Source organism: Aphelocoma coerulescens, chromosome 17, assembly GCF_041296385.1.
Source record: "Aphelocoma coerulescens isolate FSJ_1873_10779 chromosome 17, UR_Acoe_1.0, whole genome shotgun sequence".
Classification (NCBI taxonomy): Eukaryota; Metazoa; Chordata; class Aves; order Passeriformes; family Corvidae; genus Aphelocoma; species Aphelocoma coerulescens.
Window position 1 is genome coordinate 5,855,299 of NC_091030.1, and position 21,591 is coordinate 5,876,889.

Below are 21,591 nucleotides of genomic sequence, written 5' to 3' on the forward strand. Positions count from 1 at the left end.
GGGAAGACACGTACTGGTTGTGTGAATCACATTCACACATTGCACCACAGAAGGGGGCGGAATTGGACCTTAAAGATCATCTACTCCCGACCCATCCTGCCGTGGGCAGGGACAGCTTGCATTAGACCAAAGTTGCTCAAGGTCTCATCCAACCTGGCTTTGAACTCTGCCAGGGCTGGGATCCACAGCCTCTGCGGGCAGCTTGTACCAGTGTCTCACCACCCTCACAGTAAAAAATTTCTTCCTAATGTCTAACCTAAATTTCTCCTCTTTCAATTTGTACCTATTTAAGCACCAAACTGTCGTTCTGCAGTCCCAGGTGGGTTTCAGAGTGCTGCTGATTCCTGTTTGAGCCAGGTGTGAAAAACAAGTTGTTGGACATACAATGCACACACCAAACCCAGAGACTGCTGGGTGCAACCACTGTCCCTGCTCTCCTGGGCACATCCTTTGCCCACACAGATGCCAGAGCAGGAATTTGGGAGCTCTAGGCTTTCGATATTAATTGGGGAAAGGCACGGATGCCCCCCATATGCAGCAAACACCACTGGCAGTGTCTGGGGGAGAGCCACTGGCTGATCACCCAGTCCCAGGAGAGCCCTGATGGGACTGATGCTGCCAAAGCAACCGAGCCCAGCTCAGTCCTGCTTCCCCCAAACTTCCACAACACTTCAAAATAAGTGCAATGCTTGGGCCTCTCTCAAGTTTGCCTTGTAGGCTTTTTCTGTTTGTTTTTTTTGAGCCAGGAGAGTTCACATTCCCAAGCTTTTCCCTGCAGCCAGTAAGCAGAGTTTATTTTTTTTTTTTAATAAAAAAGAAGAAAGCAGAGCTTTGCATGAAACCTCAGCTTCCCTGAGCAGGGCATCAGCCTCAGGCACTGGACAGGCAGCCGAGAAGAGGCTGAAGCAGCTGGCAGATCTGGAGGCTGGAAGGGCATTTTGTAGCCTTCCTTCCTCCTTCCATGCCAAAATCTCCATCCCAGCCACATCTCCAACCACAGCAACATGTACTGGAGAGAGTCCATTTTGTAAAACCACTGTCTTTCTTATTTGAAAACAAAAAGGGAAAGAAAAGAACCAAGCGGAGCCATTTTATCAAACTAACACAGACATGACGGGCAGCACCTCCCAAACACCAACAACTTAAGAAAATAGGGGAAAACCAGAGAAATGAGGCATTTGTTTCCCAGCAACCTAGTGCAAAAAAAGGGGGATACTTATATTGGAAAATACAACCAGCTCCTTTACAAGTCCTAAGAACAGAAAGAAGAGCAACCACATCTTACCTGAGCTTCTCCAGCCCTCCAGGATTTTTGAGTGAACACCAAGCTTTGTAACAATTTGCTGCTCAGGGAAGGAAAACTGAACAGAGCTGCTTGTAATTCCCAGCTCTGCTGAATTTAAAGGATCAGCACAAATAATGCACACCTGGAAAAGAGGTTCCTCTGCAGGGCATGTGAGTGCAGAGGAAGGGGATGCCTCTTTAGAAGTCCCAGGGCACTCCAGGCTCTACAGTGGGGTTTCACATCCTGCTGAGGATGGACCCAGCTGCTGCCCAGCTGCATCTGCTGCTCCCGAAGGAAGGATGTATCAGAGCACAATGATTTGTTTTTATTGGGAATATTTGCTTCCTGCCACTAGGATGCATGTGCAGCAGCAGAGAAACATACAGGGGTTCAAGATCTTGCACACCCTGTGGGGCAGAAAAGACTTGTTAAGAAGGGTCTGTGTTACCCAGACATCTGTGTGAAGGAGAAGTGGCCAAGAGTGAACTACTGAACCTGCAATCCTGCCCACCTTCCTCACAGTGGGAGAGCAAGGCATTCCACTCCAAACTTCACCACACAGCTCGGCCTGAGGCCACAACTGCACTGGGATCAGGAGTTACTGGTACAGAAACTTCTACCCGAGCTGAGCAAGGGCTGAGCACCAGTCTGAGCAGGTGTGTCCCCAGTGCTCAGTGAGGTCTCAACAATAGCATCTCTGAGGAGAGCAGTCAAGGGAACAGCCTCAGTGCACAGGAGAGGTGGAAGGGGAATTTATTTTCTACTCATTCTGCCTTGTCTCTGTGATCTTAGTCCAATTCTGTGTTGCCCTCAGAGGGAGGAGGCACTGAAGAGCAGAGTTTTGCTCCTGTCTTCTCCTCCAGAGGGATGCTCCATTGATGCTGCTGCTGCTGCTGGGAGCAGCCCCTGGCACCCGGGGACAGCTGTGTAGCAGAGGAGCTCATGGGGCTTTTTTACCATGCAATACCCTGGTCCCAACCTCTCCTCTCCAACACGACACCTTTGGGTGACACAGAGCAGCAATACTGTCTTCAAAGCCCCACTGCTCATTTCCAGAGCTTTCTGCAAACACCAGCTGGTCAGGGCTGTGAATGGCGTGGCAGCAGTGGACAGCTGGAAACAGCTGAAAGAAAACACCCCTAAAGTGATCATGGCACATTTTTCAAATAGCAACGGCCCTTCTGTGGCCAGAGAAAGGCTGCAGAGGGGGAGAAACTCAGTCTGATGCCCTGGAGGCATTTTCAGGCATTAGTGGCATTCGGACATGACTGCTCTTTGGGAGAAAACTCTTGTCTGTTTTGTGTGAGTGTTTTAGACTTTCCAGAAGTCCCAGAGCTTTGTGTCCGGCAAAGGTATCCAGGCTCTATGTCCAGGGTAAATGATTCCTGCTGGCTGCTCCAGGCATGTCGCTCTGCATCTTGCTGTGGTGAGGCTGAGATGGAAAAGCCACAGCTGCTGCTGGCTGGGAGCTGCCAAGAATTAGCAGGATCCTGCCTGCAGTGAGGCTCCTGGCAGGGAGCTGTGTCCCATGGCGTGAGACGAGGTGGCACTGGGAGCACTGAACGCTTCAATGGCCTCACAACATCACCCCGGAGATTTTGACTTCCCTGTTACACTGCCTGGAAGGCACCTGCCCCTCCTGTCCTCCTTGTGGGAGAGGGAACCCAAGGGACTAAGTCCTAAGGGACTCACATCCCCACAGATGCACGTGGCTGGGCAGGAGAAGGGTGGCTGCTTTATAACCTCTGCTACCAACCACATCTGCTGACTAAGAGACTTTGTTGGACCCCCATGATTTCCCCTTCCTGATTCATGGGGTATTCATGACCAAGAGGAAAAGGCACATCTTCCCCATTCCAAACACAGAAAACCTTTCCTTCAATGACCCCTTCCTCGAGGGGTAGTCCATGTGCTTTCCACCTCTCACCCTCAGCAGGAGAGAGAGAAACCTGCCTCCACATCCCCTTCCTGCATGTTCCTTCTCTCTGGTGACTTCTCCGACAAATTCTGATGGCAGTGGAATTTTATCAAGGCTGCACTGAACATCCTCAGGGTGCAGTTGACCTCCCTGGTGACACACACACACACACACACACACACACACACACACACACACACACACACACTCTCTCTCTCTCTCTCCCACTCGCAGGGGGGACCAGCAGAGTCAGGATGAGGGGGTTTGGGTGGTTGGTCCCTCCAGGTGTTACCAGTACGGGGTGGTGGCCAGGAGGATCTGCAGGGCCATGGAGAAGCAGGGCAGCTGGGCCACACTGTAGGCCACGGAGCGTGTGGGTGCCCTCAGCCGCAGGAGGTAGGCAATGGTGTGGATGATCCGTCCCACACAGAAGATGAGGAAGTGGATCCTGGCCACTGCAGGACTGGGATCCAGCAGGGAGTAGATGGCTCCGAGGAAGAGGAAGGGAAAGATGTTCTCCATGTCATTGCGGTGGGCCCTGAAAAGTGACATAAGGTTGTTCCTTCCCACCAGAATTCCCTGTTTTCCTTCATTCCTTCTAGCCAGAGTACCCATCCCTAGGTGCTGCTGGGCCTCTCCTCCACTGGATGGGACAGACACAGCCCCCAAAAGCAACAGTTCTCCCTCATACACAGAGGCAGGAGGATTTCACACCCCGTGCTCTCCCTTGGGACACTGAGCTCCTGAAACTTTCTCTCTGTGACTGGGATGCCTTTGCCACAGCAGATGACAGCTGGAGGGTTGGAGCTTTCAAATAAACAGAGCAAAACAAAGACCCTGTGAAGCTGTGAAAAGCTCAAAACTGGTGTGGTGCCAGCACGGCATGGCCCCAGATGTGGCCATGCTACACAATAAAAGCAGTTCCAGACCACAGCTTCTCCAGTGGAGAAACTCACAGGATGGGAGGGTTTGTGGCTTCACCTCTCCATGAATGCATCCAAAGGGGATTGGGGAGGAGCACTCCAAGGACCCCCACACTGTGCCAGCAGCACTTGGGTAGCGGCACCACAGTACAGCTGGAGGGGCCGCTATGGCCATGTGGTGACACATCAGCTGATGGGACCAAACCCTGTGCTCCAGCTGAACATGCACCTGCCTGGGTGTCACAGCATCCCTGCCACCACCCACAGCTCTACCGAAACAGGATCCGGTCATGCCAAGAGTGTGGGTTGTGTCCCTCCTCCCCCAGGCACCATCCTCTGATTAAACCCCAAGGACTCTGGGGTTCAGCAGGAATGGAAGGACAAATGGAAGAAGAGGGAGGAGAAAGAAGAGAGCTGAGAGGCAGCTAGGGGCCTCTTTAAAGAGGCAGGGGGTAAACATCCCACCTTGCTCTGTCCCTGTCCTGCAAAGACCCCTGGCTCTGCTCCCCCCCAGATACAGTCCAAGATGAAAAGCTGACATCGCCTTGCTCTGGGGAAACACCTCGGATTGAATCTGTCTTCTTCAGGGCTGCAAATAGATCAGCAAGAATGGACTCTAAGAGCTTTAACTGCCCAAGTCAATCCCAGGCTGTCCCAGGTCTTTGCTGCAGCTCTAGTTATTTATTTTTATGGAAGATTGTTTATTCTGAATAATCAAAAGAGGATTATGATTATTATTTCTGGTATTATTTTATTTTTGCTAGGAAGGAAATGGCTCAATGGCACTGGATGTTTTCTAAAGCAAATGCTGAAGGCAGCGGGAAGTGAGCAATGAGGTCCCCACGCATAGCCCAGGGCACCAGGACAGCAGGGCAGAGCTCCAGTCCCTTTCCTGTACATCACCAGCAATCCAGCCTAGCACTTGGGGCACCTCCTTCAGTAAGGGGGACAGCAAATCAAGCCCAGGGCTGAATCAACCCGTGTTTTACCTCTGAGAAACTGTGATTCTCACAGAAGAGGGGTAACATTCAGAGTTTGCCCAATTAGAGAGGCAGAAGTTATTTCAATCCTGTTTTGCCTCTTCCCAAATCCCCAAAAAGGGCAGCTGTCTACAGCACTGCAACCAGTCACTCTGTTCCCTGTCCAAGCTGTGCAGGGATCTGGGGGAATCTGGGGTCCTGTCAGAGCAGGACACAAGGAGCCTTTGAGTGTGGGTCCAGGATGAGACATTGGGAGCCTGTGGGACTTTGAGCACCTAGAAAAGAGTTAGTCAGAGCTGGATGTTGAACGCAAACCCGGATCCTTCTCTTTTCCTTGCTCCAGTGCACACCAGGCTCCCATTAAAGATTAAACTGCTCTAGTGTGCAGGGCCCCACAGCAGAGCTCGAGGCAGTCCAACCATCTACAATATTACTTAATTAGCGAGCCCTTTAGCTTCCCACTTCTTTGCCATCAGCTGGCACAGAGGGAATGGTGGCACAGGGAATGCCAGCATCAGAGTGAATGCTAGCACCACAGGGAATCCTGGCACCAGGAGTGCCAGCACCGCTCACCTGCGGCACCGCTCCACGTCAGGGTCCTCGCGGCAGAACTGCACCCCCCCATTGCGCAGGGCATCCTCCGGGTTTGCAAACGCCTGCAAGAGAGAGTCCCCACCTGCTTACAGTCTTCAGGAACCTCACAGGTAGAAGCTTTGCCCCTAATCTTGAAGTCCTGTGGGGATTTTTACCTACCCCAAGTTGTCACCGCTCTAAAAACAAGGGCTACTGCGCTTCCATGCACACGGTCCTGGGGGTTAAACCCTGCATCTCCCCAGGGGTTTTCCTTGTCCTCCAAAAAACCCAATGCTTCCTGCTGAGCAAGTCCCAAATGGAGGGCTTCAAGGAAGCTCCCACCTCACCCCAGTCCACTTCTTCCCACGAAATCCATTTACAGGAGACTTTGCCAGCCAGCGAGATCACTGCTGACAGAGAGCTTGCAGACACAATGTGGACTCCAAAAGATAACCAGGACTGACAGATTAGAGAATATTCCCTGGCTGGCTTTTTGGCAGTGGGACTGTGGGGAAATGGGATCCTACACTAATAAAGTTACAAATGAAAATAATTTGTGCAAGCTCCCCACCTATGCTCAGAAGCTGTTCCTCAGGGACCTGCTTACATCTGACAGCTTCATTTTGCAGCCTGGAAAGGGCCCTGGTGCTTTCTTTAATTATGTTACAAGTCCAAACTGTCCCAGGGCTGGAGCATCATTTAGAATCACAAGGGGAGAAGACAAATCATCAGTTACAATGATGCCACAGCACAGGGCATTTGTATTCTATCTGAGAGCAAAACTGTCTCCCTCCCACTCTACTGACGCAGTCAGAAACTCCTTAAATACTTTAAAACAGATTTTACAGATAGCTGAGTTTTACCAGGAGTTGGGGTGAGGGTGATAAAAGTCCAGTTAGCCCCAGCTCCTGACGGCAGCTGGTCCTCCCTGTATTTTCCCCCCAACCAGGAACCATTTCCTACAGCTATTGTTTTATTCCCCACGACTTGCTGCTCTCCTGGAGCATTCCCATAGCCAGTCAGCCTCCAAAAGCTCAAAAGCTTTCTGCTACATTGTAAGAAAAAAGACCATTGCAATGATTTCTTCTTAAACCTTTTTTTTTCTTTCTTCTCCTTTTCTTCCAGACCCTGCAAATTAACTATAAACAGACTCTTTCTAGAAGCATCTCACCTGCTTGGCATTTTAGATCTGATTATTATTTAGATTAGGTTTCCAAAATTATAAACATCAAGCTACAGATGGTAGAAACAAACAAAAAGGGTCAAGGAGAAGTGAGATATTTATCTGCCGCAGCTATGAAACAAGTTTTGCTTTTAACTTAAGTCAAAGAAAACAAAATTTTGTTGAACTCTAGAGGAATAATAGGAGAAAGAAAAATCACAGAGACCCAGGCAAGGCCCAGAAAGGGAGGAGAAGGAAAATGATCTTACCTTCTTTCTGAGTCTCACTTGCCCCGTAATGATGGCAACGACATACATTTTTAAAATCAAAATTGTGCTGTAGAACGTAAATGACAGGAACACTTTATTTTCCATCATTTTGAGAAAACGTGCTGCTCGGTCGCTTCAGCACCCAAAACCAGGGCAGATCTTGGGCTGCGAGAGAGCCCCGCAGGAGAGAGGCAGGAACAGCTGCGTTTAAACACAACACAAATCCTCTCATTTTCCAGTGAAAGCCCCCAGCCCCTGTACCCCCCCGCCAGGCTGCTGGGACAGTAAGGAAACCCCAGCCAGCACATGCAACAGGCTTCCTCTGCTCCTCACACCCTGCCACCACCAGCTCCCTTCGGATCAGCTGCCCCGAGCCAGGACACAGCACCCTCGGGGGGGGGGGGGGCCTGGCCACAGCACGACCTCCGACCTCTCTAAACCAGCCCACCACGATCCCCCGTCCCGCCTCCCGGCGTGTGCCCCGACAGACGGAGCCGCACGGAGCATCCGTCGCCCAGCCGGGCACTGCTCACCCGCAGACCGAAGCGCTTCAGCCGTCGAAGAGGAGCTCTTTAGAAGGTGAGCGCCTGCCTCAGCCTCAGCCAGCCCTTGCGCCCAGTCCCCCGTGGCTGCGCTTCCAGTCCCGCCCAGTGTGGGTGAGCACTCCCATGCAGAGGCAGCCAGCCCTTTCCTACAGGTCCACCTGCCGAGGGATGGACGGGGAACAGAGCTGTCCCTTGGCCCACCAGCGCCCACCACCCGGGAGCTTGGGCTGCTCCCGCCCCCCCGGCTGGGAGGGGAGCCCCGGGAATGACCAGCCTGGAACACAACCAGGCAGGTCCTGCACCGCAAAGCCCCAAAACTGCAAGAAGTGAAGAAGCCGCCTGCCCACTCCAAAGTCAGCTCGTCCTGGTTTTCTCTGAGAGGATGAACCAAGGCAGCCAGATGTAATTTTATCCTTTGTTTAGAAAGTGCCATGTGAATTTGGAGCTGGCTTTTCCTCAGCCATCAAACATTGTGGAATAAAGAGTGGAATTGGAGCCCCTGCAGGCAGCTGGGCTGCTATTTAATGCAAATTTAACTCCTTCTCCCCCAGTGCTAGCAGCAGCAAACCTCAGTGAGTCAGAGGTGTGGGGGCTGACAGGAGCTCTCCAAGTTTATTAGAGTGGAAGGGCTGAATTTGGTGTTCATTTCCTTAACACAGAAAAAAAGAAAAAAAAAGAAAAAAAAAAAAAGAAGGAAAATACTTAAATACTTCTTTCAGGAAAATAGAAAACTCTTTGCATTTGCCTCTGAATCTTCCTCATGGCCATTCTGCCCTGGTGCTGCAAACCCAAAGACACTGCACTGCTCAGTGCAATGCTCTGGCTCAGCCCCACGACATCTGAGTGTGCACAAAGAACCACAAAGCAGTGAGCAAAGCACAAAGCAAAGCTGGATGTGCAATGAGACCCGCGGTGCAAACATAGAAACTGGATGTAGCTCCTGCGGTTTGTGTTGCCATGGCAGGGGGGGGCGAATGTGGCATGGAGGCCATGTGGTCTAGTTTTTCTACCTGATACCCAGAAAAGTTTTGATAAACCAAAACCTCCTACCAAGAAATACTTTGTACAACATGCCCACAAACAACGGAAGATTTGATCACAGTTGGCAGCACTTTGCACCATAGTGGTTAATAAGGTGTAAAAGCCGCCCAGTTTCATATCTAACTGGCAGACAAGAATTTTACTTGAAATTCCAGGAACAGTTTGACAGATTTGTCCTCCTCTCCCACCCCAGAAGGGTCATCTTTTGGTAAGTCTTGTGTCCTCAGATATGCTGAGTGTTAACCTGGGAAATTAAGATTGTGATTGCCATTGTATTGTTAGTGCTCTATAACACCACTTTGCAGTTCAGGCATTTATCATGGGCAATCCATAAGAACCATATATGTTGCATTCAATAAATTGTGCTATTCCTGAACCCAGCTGGCTCTCTTGAATGTGGCCAGACCTATAGTTCACAGGCTATTCGTGCACCTGGCATGGGGCCTTATAGTTACATTTTTTCAACAGTGCAGAGAGCCTTTGAAAACCCCAAGCCCTTGGTTTCAAGGGGGAGGTACTTGCAGTTGGTCACCACCACCCTGGCGTCAGGGAGGCTGCAGAACAAGTCCTGGCACAGCCCAGCATGGAGCTCCAAGGTCTCTGGCAGGCTGCTTCCCTGGGGGTAGGAGTGGGGACACCAGGACATGCAGCAGCCATGTGGATTCAGACCCTGTGGTAAGAGCTGGGGTGTTCACCAGCAAACTACATCCAAACCCCCACCCACATGTCCCTGGAGCTCAGCAGGGTATTATAATGCCAAGTATAAGTAGATGGTGGCAAAAGCCACATCCCAAACACTGCTCCCTCCCATCCCTCTTCTCCACAGCTGATAGGGATCAACCCATAATAGAGAAGACCTCAGTGCCCAAGGACTGGGGTTATGCAGGGCCAGCCCCACAGCACGGATGAGACTTTCTCCAGCAGCTCCTTCTCCCAGGAGCCTGGAGAGGGCAGGCAGCCAGACCCTTCACCAATCCATCACACCCTCCATCCAGCAGCTCCAGTTTTTACCAGCTGAGGATCCAGTCCACGGGTCTTCAGCAGTGGGACCTTTTTCCTTCATGCACCTTCTTCCCCTCCCGAGGCAGCCAACACCTCACTGGGCAGCAGGAATATGCACCTGCAGACAAGCCAGGACTCCTCCTGCCAGCCAGCCAGACTTCTCCTCCTTGGCATCATTCAAACACTGGCAAGGAGCCCTAGACAATTTGCACCAGCAGCTGGCACAAATTTACAGTGAATGGAGAGATCAAGAAGCACACCTTGTTTAGGGATAAGGCCTCTGGGCAAACTCAGGTGTGGATGTGTTAATTTTTAAAAAAGTTTTTTTCTGTGTGTTTATGCATTTCAAACCCTTTCCCTGTTACACAAAGTGGAACCCCAGGGGGGAGGGTTATGGATAGGGATGAGGAGCAGAAGATGACTGCAAAGGCAGGTGTAATGCTCCTGGGATCCCAACTCATTTTCGGTTTACCAAGTTCAGGGGTCTCATGCTGGGTAGGACACATCCACACTTGCACCTTCCTGGCTTTTGGGATCCAAGGCAACGCAGCTGCCGGAAGTGTGTTCAACCATCCCATTAATCCATGCGGAAGCAGGCTGTTAATGTTAATAGTTTGATCCTCCTCCACAGATCACATCCTGCCGGGACAGAGCCCTTGCCTGAAGAAGACCAGGTCCTAAGGGCAGTATGTCTTTAAACTACAAGTCATGCCTTAAAACCTTGAGCATGAGAGGTCTCAACCCAGGACAAGGTCTACCTAAACCAAACACCGCTAGCCAAAAACAGTGCTTTTTTAAAATGAGAAATTATTAATAAAAATCCATGTGAGGCTTTGAAGGATTAGGTCATCAGGTTAGACTGACCCCAGGAGCTGTAGGGAAAAAATGGAGTATTTTGCTGGAGGAGGAACTGAACTGTAGGAGGCAGAAGGAATGAAAAACTCATGGGAAGTGCTCAAGAAAAATACTGAAAAATAGAAGCCTGTAAGAGCAGTTCTGCTTTGAAAAGATTATGGAATAAAAATCACCCTTGATTCCCACCCAGGTTATTTATTTGACCAACTGAATTATGCTACAGTATTGTGACTACATTTTTCCACCCTTGCTATGCTGGGGAATTTCCTGGCAGCAGCAAAAGGAGAGGGTTGGTTCAGTGGAGCACTGGCATGTCTGCTGGGGTGGCACAGCCTGGCTCCACCCTGATCCCAAAGGGAAGCCGACACTTTGTGCAATTACAGCTCAGATTCCCCAGAATTTTTCCGAATGCAATTACATCCCACAGCTGGGGCTAAGCAAAGAGCCCGAGGGGACTGCTCCAGGCTGGAGAAGGCAGGCAGGTGGGTGGCACTTCTCCAGGATGCTTCCACATACTAGTGGAGAAGGCACAGAGCCCAGCTGGGATTTTGCTTGCCCTGAGCCCCCAGCTCAGCCCAGGAGCTGAGCCACATTCCCAGCTTGTTCCAGTGCTACCGTGGACACTGGTGCCCTCTTTCCCTGCCATTTCTTCCTGCTGCTCCCAGCACAAAGCCTTGGAGCCTGCACACTCCAGTGATCACCTGCCCGTGGCTGCACCCATCCTGGGAAACCCAGCTGCCAAGGGAGGCTGTGCTGGCTCATCAAACACTATGGCTTTTCAAGTAAAGGCATGAGTGTTTTAGCTGTTTATTAGTGAGAAGGGTGCTCCACCTGCATTCCCTCCTTAGTCTGCACAAAAGCTCTCACCACCATGACGCACCTTCTTCCATGGATCTGTGAAATCCTGTTGCTTCACCTGTAGCTCCCTCTCCCCAGACTCCTGGGCTCCTCATGCTTGTTTCAGTGAGCAGGACACAGAAGATACTGCATAGTCAGTAACAAGTGGAACCACCAGCATCTCTGGTCTCCAGCATTAGCATCTGTTTTGGTTTGACACTGGCCAAATGCCAGGCACCCATGAAAGTCGCTCACCTGCCCTCCCCTGCCACAGCTGGGCAGAGGAGAGAGAAAATTAACAAAGGGCTCATGAGTTGAGATTAGGACTGGGAGAAAACACTCCAAGGGCAAAACAGGCTCGTCTTAGAGGTACAAAGTGAATTTATTACTAACAAAATCAGAGGAAGATAATGTGGAGTAAAACAAGCCCTTAAAACACCTTTTGTTCCCCCAACCCCTCCCTCCTTCCTACCAACAGCACAGGCAGACAGGGCATGGGGGTTTGGTCAGTTCATCACCCAAGATTTTATTCCGCTGCTCAGGGAGAGGAGTCGGTCCCCTGGGAGACCATGGGGTCCCTCCCATGGGAGACAGTTCTCCATGAACTTCTCCAGCATGGGTCCACTCTCACAAGCAGCAGTTTTCCCAAAACTGCTGTAACGTGAGAGTCCCTCCCACAGACACACACTCCTCCTGAAACTGCTGTGCTGTGGGTCACTCTTCCACAGGGTGCAGTCCTCCAAAGCCAGGCTGCTCCAGCCTGGAAGCAGGGCACCCTCTCTCCACCAGGTCTCCCACTGGATCCCACCCTCCTCCAGACATCCATCCACTCTGGTGCAGGCACCTCCCCCTGCAGATGGATCTCTGCATCCCTGTGGATCCCCAGGGGCTGCGGGTGGATCTCTGCATCCCCCGGGGATCCCCAGGGGCTGCAGGGGCACAGCTGCTCCACCATGGTCTCACCATGGCCTGCAGAGGAATCTCTGCTCCGGTGCCTGGAGCACCTCCTCCCCCTCCTTCTTCACTGACCTTGGTGTCTCCATGTTGTTTCCCTCACATGTTCTCACCTTCTCCTCTTCTCTAGCTAGAAAAAAACTGTGTCCCTCACTTTGTTTTGATTTTCTTCTCAAATATGTTATCGCAGAGGCTTTACCATCCTCTCTAATTGGCCCAGCCTTGGCCAGCAGCATGTCCATCTTCAGAGCCATCAGGGATTGGCTCTGCCAGACATGGTGGAAGTTTCTAGCAGCTTCTCACAGAAGCCACCTCTGTGGCCCCCCCTCGCTACCAAAAACCAGACCAAGCAAAACCAACACAGCATCTCAGGAAACAACTGGGATGCTTCAGCCTTTGGCAAACTCAGGCAGATTTTGTCTGGTTTGCATTTTAAAGTGACAGTACTGGCTGCAGCTATCTGAGACACCTCAGGCATGAGGAATGTACGATCAGACTCTCCCAAATTGTCCTTCACACTCAGAAGAGCAGATGCCTGCAGCAGGAGAAAGCCATCAAGAGAGGCCCAGAGAAGGGGCAGGGGTGTAGTGGCTCTTAGTCTCAGGCAGAGCAGAGGAAGCTGCTGTTCCTCAGCCAGTCCCAGGGAACAGGCCCAGGCCCAAGTGAGAGGCAGTGGCACGTCCTCCTGCCTTTTCCCTGCAGCTCCATCCACCATCCTTTCCTGCCTGCTCCCGGGCTGCTGCCCTTCTCCCAGCCACTCTCCTGCCCCAAACTGTCATACTCACCCTGGCTGCAGAGGAGTCACTGTGTCCTCTGCTGCTGTGACACTGAGGAGACACTAGAAGAGAGGCCATCAGGCTGTGGGTGTGTGGGAAGTAGATTATTTTCTCTTATTCTGAACCTCACATGGATTCATGCCTGGGCTTTCTCTTAGAGGAAAGAATTCCTTGGCTATGCTGCTCTGTGCCTTCAGGGATGAGGGCTGGGGAGGGGGGGGCTGAGGGAAATCATTTCTCCTCTCTCCTGCTCTCTCCCTCTGTCCCAGCTGGCTAAGAGCTGGCTTTAGGCAGCACCGCACCTGCCACTGCTGCCACCAGGCAAAGGTGAGAGATGGGAATCAGGGCTTGGGGTAGGGGGAGGCCACATCTTTTTCACTCAGCCACAGCACAGCAACTCGTGATGTGTATTGCTTCCCAAGAACCAGATCAGCTGTAAACAACAGGCAAAAACCACTTATGTTACTGCCCAAAATGAGGGAGTTTCCCCGCCAGACTGAGAGAGAAGAGGAACAAATTGCTGCCAAAAATTTCAGAATTTGGGAACAGTTCCTAGACTTCAAGCATTTGCAAAACTACAGTGTAGATGCAGATTCCCTGGTGGGGTGCTCTTAAACAAGAGCAAAGGTAAAGGATGCTGCACGGTCCTGTCTCCACATGCTGGGATATGGAGAAATGGGAATCAGGGCATGGGAATCACAGCATTAAGAGCCCTGGCTGACTAACAGGGCTGGGAGAGGAAGTGTGGTCCCTGATTCCAGTTTTATGGAGACCTTACATTCAACAGCAATGAGCAGCTCCAAGGTGAAAAGTAGAAAACAAACCTCTTATTTCCTGGGCTATTAACCCTGCCTTGCAACCCAGGAAGAACTGGCTGCAGAGCTTGTCGATGTTAAGCCATATTTTCACCAGACAGGCATTTTCAAGTTCTCATAGGACAAGAGGGTCAGCACATCATTGCCTGTCCCTGACCTGAGAGTGGCTACACCATCCTGGTGAAACCAACTCCAAGGAGAGCCTTTGTTCATGGCTTTGCCATAGAGCTTCACCCACCACAAAGCTTTCCAAAACACAGAGCTTATTTTTAAACCTCCCAAGTTCTCTGTGTCCCCTCCATCACCCCTAAATTAAACAGCAGCATTTCCTTCCACCCTCCTGTATAGGTCATGTTGTCTAAATCTCTTTATCACACACGCTGATCTCATAAATGGTATCACTTTGCAATGTCCTGGAGAGCAACTGGGCTTCCTGGAGCAGATCAGGGCCTCCTTCCACAAGACCTGACTCAGGCAGAAGTCAGAGCTGCTGGGCAATTTGTGGTTTTATGAGTTATCATTGTGTCATTGGTCCAGACACATCCTAATACTTTCCCTTTTCCCTGCACTGAGTCACAAACAACATATCTTTTGGGCTTGCTTTTAGGCTGAAAGGTGGTCTGGGTCTCAATTCTGATGTTAATAAACACCCCTCACTAGCAATGCTGAAAACACCCTCCCCACAGTCAGCCTGGAAAGAAGGGAGCAATTTAGCTGTGTTATTTACAGCCCTCTTGCCTGGAAGTTTTTTATTGGGCTGTTGTCTCAGCTGGCCTCTTGCTCACAGCAGTGGGAGCACTGACACAACATGACCCAGGCTGCATGACCCTGACTTTATCCAGAGCAGAATTTGGGTTGAATGATGCAAAGAAATAGAAAAACCTCTCCACTCTACTCTCTAGGCAGTGATGCTTGGACTAACCATCCTAAGTTTTCTTCTCTGCCTGAATGACCCATTGGCAGGACTCCAGGAGCCTGCCCAGGTCCCATGTGTCGATTACTCTCCTGATTTACAGCCTACATCCTCATGTCCACGATGTTCCCAGGAATCTGCTCCACCCTGTGTTTATGCAACCCTGAAGCCCTCCACGGGGGAGTACGTGCTTTCTGCATTTATTTACAAAGCAGCAGAATGCATCTCTCTAGCACAGCACATTTCTGTTAATAGTGCCACTGACTCAGGCAAAACTGAACAAGAAGTGTTCCCTCATTATCAGGAGAGAAGCTGGATCCCAGCTGTGGGAAGGCTGTAGGGACAGGAGGCTATGGGATGCTGCATTAGTGGGGCTAGAGCTATCCACAAGGAGAGTTGGACATCAGGAAGGGGCAGGGAGCTGTGCTGCAGTGCATTATTGCAGTGGGGGAAGTTGGTGTGAATGTTCAGTGGTGGAAGAAGCTGCTGCTCATCACCATGAGTGAGGCCCTTGCAGGGTTGTACCAGTCGTGGGACACACTGTAGTTTCAAGGTAGGACATGCCCCTGTGGGAGAGCAATGGATTGAGGCTCTCTGATCCCGTTCACCCTGATTCATCCAATCTTCAGAAGTCAGAGATTAACTTAAGCTCTGAATCACAAGATTTAATTCTCTTTCTTGTAAATTTGTTGTCATACATGAAGGTAATGTTTGATAATTACATGCGTCAAATCACCGTCCAAACTGTTAAAATTAAATTACTTCTTGAGACAATCAAGTTCCATAATGAAATACAATTTAAACAATAAGTTCCATAATGAAACACAATTTAAATTAAGATTATGATGATAATTTAAAAAAAATTAATATTTTTATGGGATCTCCTTCCCCTCTTGTTCATGTCACAGACAGACACACAGGGGAATTAAGAACAGCAGTTCTTGCTCAGCTTTGCCCAGCATTCTCCTCCTTTGAAACGTCTGTGAAAGCACCTCTTACTCAGCTTTACTACAGTCCCATTCGCTTTCATCTCTCTTCAAAGGAGGTTTCTCCATGCTTTTGATTATCCCAGTCATACTTTCATATTTCCCTCCAATGCTGAAGCAAGCAGATGACCGGCACATGACTGCCAACTCCTTCACCCCTTGCACTTCAAACATCCTTCAACCTCCTAAAAGCTCATTTTTCTTTTAAATGCCACGAGTCCTCATTGAGGGGTCTAGGATGACTCCACACCAAGTTATTTAGTACTCTGGAGGGGCTACTCCCAAACTGAAGGAATTCCAGCAATGTTATGTAGAAGACAGCCCTGGGACACTTCACAGCTATCGAGCATTAGATCTGGCTGCTCATCCCTGTTCCTTCGGGGCCTCTCTGTATCCTCCAGCCAATCTCCTCTTTTGCTGAGCTGTTAGCATGGACCTAACATTGCTCTTTGCAGAGCACATCCGTTCTCCTGTTTTCAACTTGTTCCAGCTCCCTGTTGGCCACAGGGTTCCCATCTCTCAACCACACATTTTAACAATAGCTGGAAACTGGAGTCCTGCAGGCAACCTTTTATTTTAGCAGAGTTCATTTTTCTTCTTGTTAGATAAAATATCTCCTGGAAAAAGAACCTAACAGTTTAGATCCCTTCCTGACCCTCCATCCTTTATTTGACATTGAGGAATCTGTATAGAAATGATACTTTACAGGTCATTCAGAGAAAGATTTGAGGCATAAATTAACAGGTCCTTAGGCTTCCCTGCAATGACATTCTGATGTCCAAACCACAGAGAAAGACAGACCTGGACCTGGTGGAATTTCCAGGAAGCCTCACTGTGGTCTCCACAGAAACCACCAAATCCCTCCTTGCTCAGGAGACCTCACTGCTGGTGCCTGCTGTTCTCTGGTTACTGATCCCCTCTGAGGCTCTCCAGCACATCAGGAGCCTGTGCTGCCCTTTGGCCTTGGCTGGCACACTGTCTGCTGCTCTTCCTTGGCCCTGAAACCAGCTGGGAATTAGCAGCCTTGCTCCATAACCTTCCCAGCACTCCAAGGGGTCCAGACCCAGCCTCTCTGAACAAATGGGGAAGCTATTATAGCAACAAATAGTCACTTTCTCCTGATAAACCTACTTGGTCCTCAGTGTCAACTGCTGGAGCTGATTAAACTGGCAGAGGTCTTTACTCAGGCATGAACTGAAGACAGAGCAGGGATAGCAGAGGCGCCAGTCAAAATAGCGGCCTTGCAAGACTAATTTTGGTGACCTGTGTTTATGGCTCTTCCACAGGAGCTGTGCGTAAGAACAGGGTGTTAGCTTTGCTAAACCCCAAGCCAAACACAGCCTCTGATTCTGGTCCAACCCAAAACCTTTTAAATCCTCTTTCACCTAAGCGTCCAAAATCATTGGATGGGGCTGTCTGCTTAGTAACGCCACCACCTTGTGTGCTTTGGATGAGATACAAGCCACTCACCACATCAGAACCCACGACAGGAGCGAGGGCACAGCATTACTCATGCCCTACTCTTCCTGTAGGATTCCTCCCATACCACGTGAGCATAGGGTTTTCTTATTTCATCCAGCTGAAGTTTCATCTCTTTCACACCGTTTTTATCCCTAAATTATTACTTACAACAGAATTCTATTTAAGATAGAATATGGGTTAAAGTTTCCCTATTATTCCTTGTTCTTTCAGTGAGAACTATTGCTACACAGGCAGACAGGCTCACACGAGACCTACTCCACTCCAAGCCAGCCTGGAGAACAAAACCAGAAACTCTTGGAGCCAAGCCAAACACTCTCCAATTTCAAATTCTGGGCTCAATTTTAAAACCAAAGGTAAAAACCAAAGGCAGGATCAAGGCAGATGAAGTTTAACTCTCACGGTGTTCCCATTTTACGAGGATCTACAGCACAAGGTTTAATTCTCTTTCTTGTGGAGGTGTTGTCATAAATGATGGAAATGTTTGATATTTACATGCCAAGTTCACTGTCCACACCGTTCAAACTAAACTGCATCCTTGGACAATAAGTTCCATAATGAAACAAAATCTGAATTGAGATGATGATGGTGATGATAATAAAGATTATGATGATGATGATAATAATCATCATTATCATCTTTTTATGGGATCTCTTTCCCCTCTTGTTCATGTCATGGAGAGACAAGTGGAGGATTAGGAACAGATGATGTGACTAAGCCAGTGCTTCTGGAGCCGGGTGAGAGCACCTTGACTTGACCCCAAAAGAAGTTCCCAGATCTAATCACTAAACCACAGAGGATGTCTGCGCCAGGAATGTTTAGTTTACAAGTCACAACAGAGCCTAACTGCCAGCATCGATAGCCCATCCACTGGGTCTATCACTACCTTTTAATACATTATTCATCTCGATCTTGCACGACACAGGCCTTGAAATCAGAGCCCGGAGGCCATGAGGTTGGAGCAGAGCCAGCTCGGCAGGAGGGGTGAAAAGGCAAGGCTGGTGAATGGTAAAGCACCGTCCACACCCTGCTTTGCTTTCCTGAGTTCCTGCCCTGAGGGTGCCTCTCTCAGCTGCCAGCCCAGGTGGATTTCCATGGTCCAGGGGAGGCTGCTGCTTATCCGCACCTGGCTTTAGGTGGTGCCATTATCGTGGAATCATAGAACATTCAGGTTGGAAAAAACCTCTAGGATCATCAAGTCCAACCCTTAACCGCTTGTGTTCACCACTAAGCCACTTCCCCAAGTGCCACATTCACATAACTTTAGAGCAATTCCAGGGAGGGTGAACCAGACCCTGAGCTGCTGTGTCCTCTTGGCCTGCATCAGCAGACACCCAAAGCAGCCCATAAAACACCCACCTGAACCCCAGTGTCTCACAGTACTGGTAGTTAACAGTAGTTAACGGGTAATTAAACCCTTAACAGCATTTTTCTCCAAGCTATTCCTTAACTTTTTTATTCCTGGCACCAAAATATGAGACTGGAGTGTGTCCAGGACGTCAAAGTCCATTTGAGAAATGGACACCTGTTAAGATCACCCAAGTACAGATTTAAAAATTCTTCTCTTTAAAGTCTCCTACTGTGGCAGTCCTGGCAACTCCTGTTCATATGAACATAAACTTCTGATTCCATCCAAAGCCAAAGGGCTGCCTCCCTCCATCCCTTCTGCCTCTGGAAGACACAGTGGCCTGCAGGGGAACAGAGCCATTTTGGCCACCAGACACTTAAATAATTCCTCGTGCTTGTTGTGAGAAAGGCCATCTCCATCCATCATTACTTGATGGAGTTGATATGTGTGAAAAATCAAACATGTTCCAGCACCAGGACTCACTCCATAAAGAGCAGTGTCCTGCCAGCATTGTCACCTTGTGCTTATCTATAAAATATTACATTTCTAGCAAGTTCCCACGGTAGGCAAGAAATGTGAGACTGCAGCTTCCCTCACCCACACATGGAGCACGGCTTAAGCACGTTCCCTCCCCTGCCTCTCACTCCCATCCCTACCTATGACCTGTGTAGCTCCACCTGCTGCAAACCACTTGGCATCAGATTAAAAATCACATTTTTCTCCCTCTGCAGAGCTGTCAGTGTTCACCACGGCCAAAGGGCACCGGCAGCATTGACAACCCTTGCTCGGTCCCAGCTGCTCTGGGGAGGAGGTGGGACAGTGAAGACCAGGGAAAGCTCTGGTCTGGAGCACCTCAGCATCCAAGCTCTGGTAGGTCCTCGGGGCTGGTTGTTCACCCTGCTGGGACAGCACAGCGAGACTCTGCTCTCTGACTCCAGCCTAGGCTCAGGGAAAAGGGCTTTGAGATTGGGCTTCCAGACAGCAAACACTTTTTTCTTGTTGTAGGGAAGAACCTCTCAATGGAATTTTTCAGAGACAGCAACTAGAACAAAATCCAACCCTCTCGGTAACCTCAGAATTTCATAAGGGTTCAGACATGATCAAAGGAATTCTTTCCCAAGGGGAGATTTATTGCACAAGTATATAATGTTCTATTTCACTCAGATCCCAAGCTCATCCATATCTTTCCCTCTTGGACTGTCCCTCTTCACACAGCACAGCACCACACACTGACCCAAGGGACTCTGTGATTTTGTACCCCAGACAAGGATTTTGAAGGCTGTCCAAATTTAATCACGACTCAAGCTCTTGAGTAAATATTTCAGTGACAAAACAGAATTGTTAAACCCTTTGCTATGAACTACCGTGTTAAAAAAACCAAAACTTTCATCATCTGCAAACCTCAGTTTTCCTACCTGCAAGAGAAGGATGACAGGCTCTTGACTCCCTGGGTGTTTCTAGGATAGACAAGGTCTGCTCAACATTAATGTAGATTTTGGTGTTTTGTGTTATTGCTCCTGTCACATTACAGAAAGGTCAAGGAACACATTCCATGAGTCAGAGCCTTTCCACAGCATTAGTGTAGTCCTCAGAGCTTAGCCAGGCTCTGTATTTGGATAAAGCCCACCACTATCCCACTCTTTAAAGATCCCAATGTACGTCAGAGTGGCAGCCCTTTCCTGTCACTGCCTCATCTCGATGTTTAGGATAACCAGCACTTGGAAGATGATGCTGAAATTAAAGCATGGAAAAAAAACCAAAGCAAAACCACACATATGGGGGGGGGGGGGGGGGTACAAAAAGGGTAAAAATAAAGCAAAATCCTCTCAGAAAAACTCAGACTAGCCAGAGTCAGAAGGCAGGGAGAGATTATGTAGAAATGAATGTAGGGAAAAATGAGTCTCCCAGCTTTTCTTCTCCAGTTAGAAACCTTCAGCAAGAACCTCTTGCCAGCCTAGCACCTCATGTAAAACAGCGCATTTCCAAACCTCTTTCACAAAGCACTCGGAAATATTGAGGACCTTATACCTCCTCCAACAAAAATACAGACTTTTTCTGGGAAAAGCATTGATTCATAGATCCTGCAATTCTTACCTGGAAAACTCTTGCACTCCATGAACTGAAGATGGGGTTGCAGCCCTGATTCCCAGCACCCTGTCCCTGGGCTGGAGACATTTTCCTTGGTTCACCAGCCATCTGGGAGGTCTGCTGCCTTGTGATGAGAGAGCCCTGCTAACCAGCCACATCCCAGATTCTCTGAGCTCTCTGCCACAGAGCTCAAAGAAAGCCAGCCCAAAGTCCTGAAAATGCTGACTTTAAACCAGTCAAACTGCAGGTGGCAGGAAATTCCAACACACCAGAAGCAGGGTCAGGCCAGGCAAAAATCTCATCTGAGACTTTTCCCTCTCCTCACCCATGGCCTTGAGTACTGCATCTCTGCATCCCTTATCTCTCACTTTGCAACACAGATACCCCATCTCCATTGCCTCCTCTACCGCAACAGCTTTAGCACCCCAAATTACCCACTGCAAACACCCTATATCCTCCAGCTCATACCACTGATCCCCAGATTCCTACTGCTCTTCTTCCTGTACTCTCTGCCATGTCCTTTCCTTTTCCACACCCTCTGCTTCTCACACCACTTCCGCTGCTGATCAACACCCCAAATCAGACACCCCAAGCCTGCTGCACACTGAATGCCTTTCCAAAGTTCTTCTCTGCCACAGATTTTCAGTACTTTGGGCTTGTGGCAGCTGGTTCAAGATGACCCACTGCTGGCCAACCACCCCACCCTCCCCGAACTGGTCAGGAGGGCAGTGTCAATGCATGACAGGATGCCAGTCCTGTGCCTAGGGCACTGGAGGCTGTTGAGGTGAAAGAACAACATGTTCAACACAACAGGCACAAAACACTGCACTGTGGACTGTGTG

General features: G+C 49.6%; 1 protein-coding gene across 8 annotated transcripts in view; it reads right to left on the reverse strand.

The window, feature by feature from the left end:
- PTGES (prostaglandin E synthase) overlaps positions 1 to 21,589 on the reverse strand; it is a 112,137-nt gene extending 90,548 nt beyond the window's left edge. The window contains exons 1-5 of one of the 8 annotated variants that reach the window (XM_069031755.1): positions 9,708 to 10,010; positions 7,644 to 7,813; positions 7,111 to 7,177; positions 5,680 to 5,762; positions 1,024 to 3,741 (exon numbers count right to left, since the gene is read on the reverse strand). In XM_069031755.1, the coding sequence (XP_068887856.1) occupies positions 3,492 to 3,741; positions 5,680 to 5,762; positions 7,111 to 7,158 (381 nt within the window). In that variant the 5' untranslated portion in view covers positions 7,159 to 7,177; positions 7,644 to 7,813; positions 9,708 to 10,010 and the 3' untranslated portion in view covers positions 1,024 to 3,491. Of the gene's footprint in view, positions 1 to 1,023; positions 3,742 to 5,679; positions 5,763 to 7,110; positions 7,312 to 7,643; positions 7,907 to 9,707; positions 10,011 to 20,755 lie in introns of those variants that run through there. The other 7 variants (XM_069031754.1, XM_069031751.1, XR_011155565.1 and 4 more) reach the window with 7 other exon arrangements.
- Between the last annotated feature and the right edge of the window lie 2 nt (positions 21,590 to 21,591).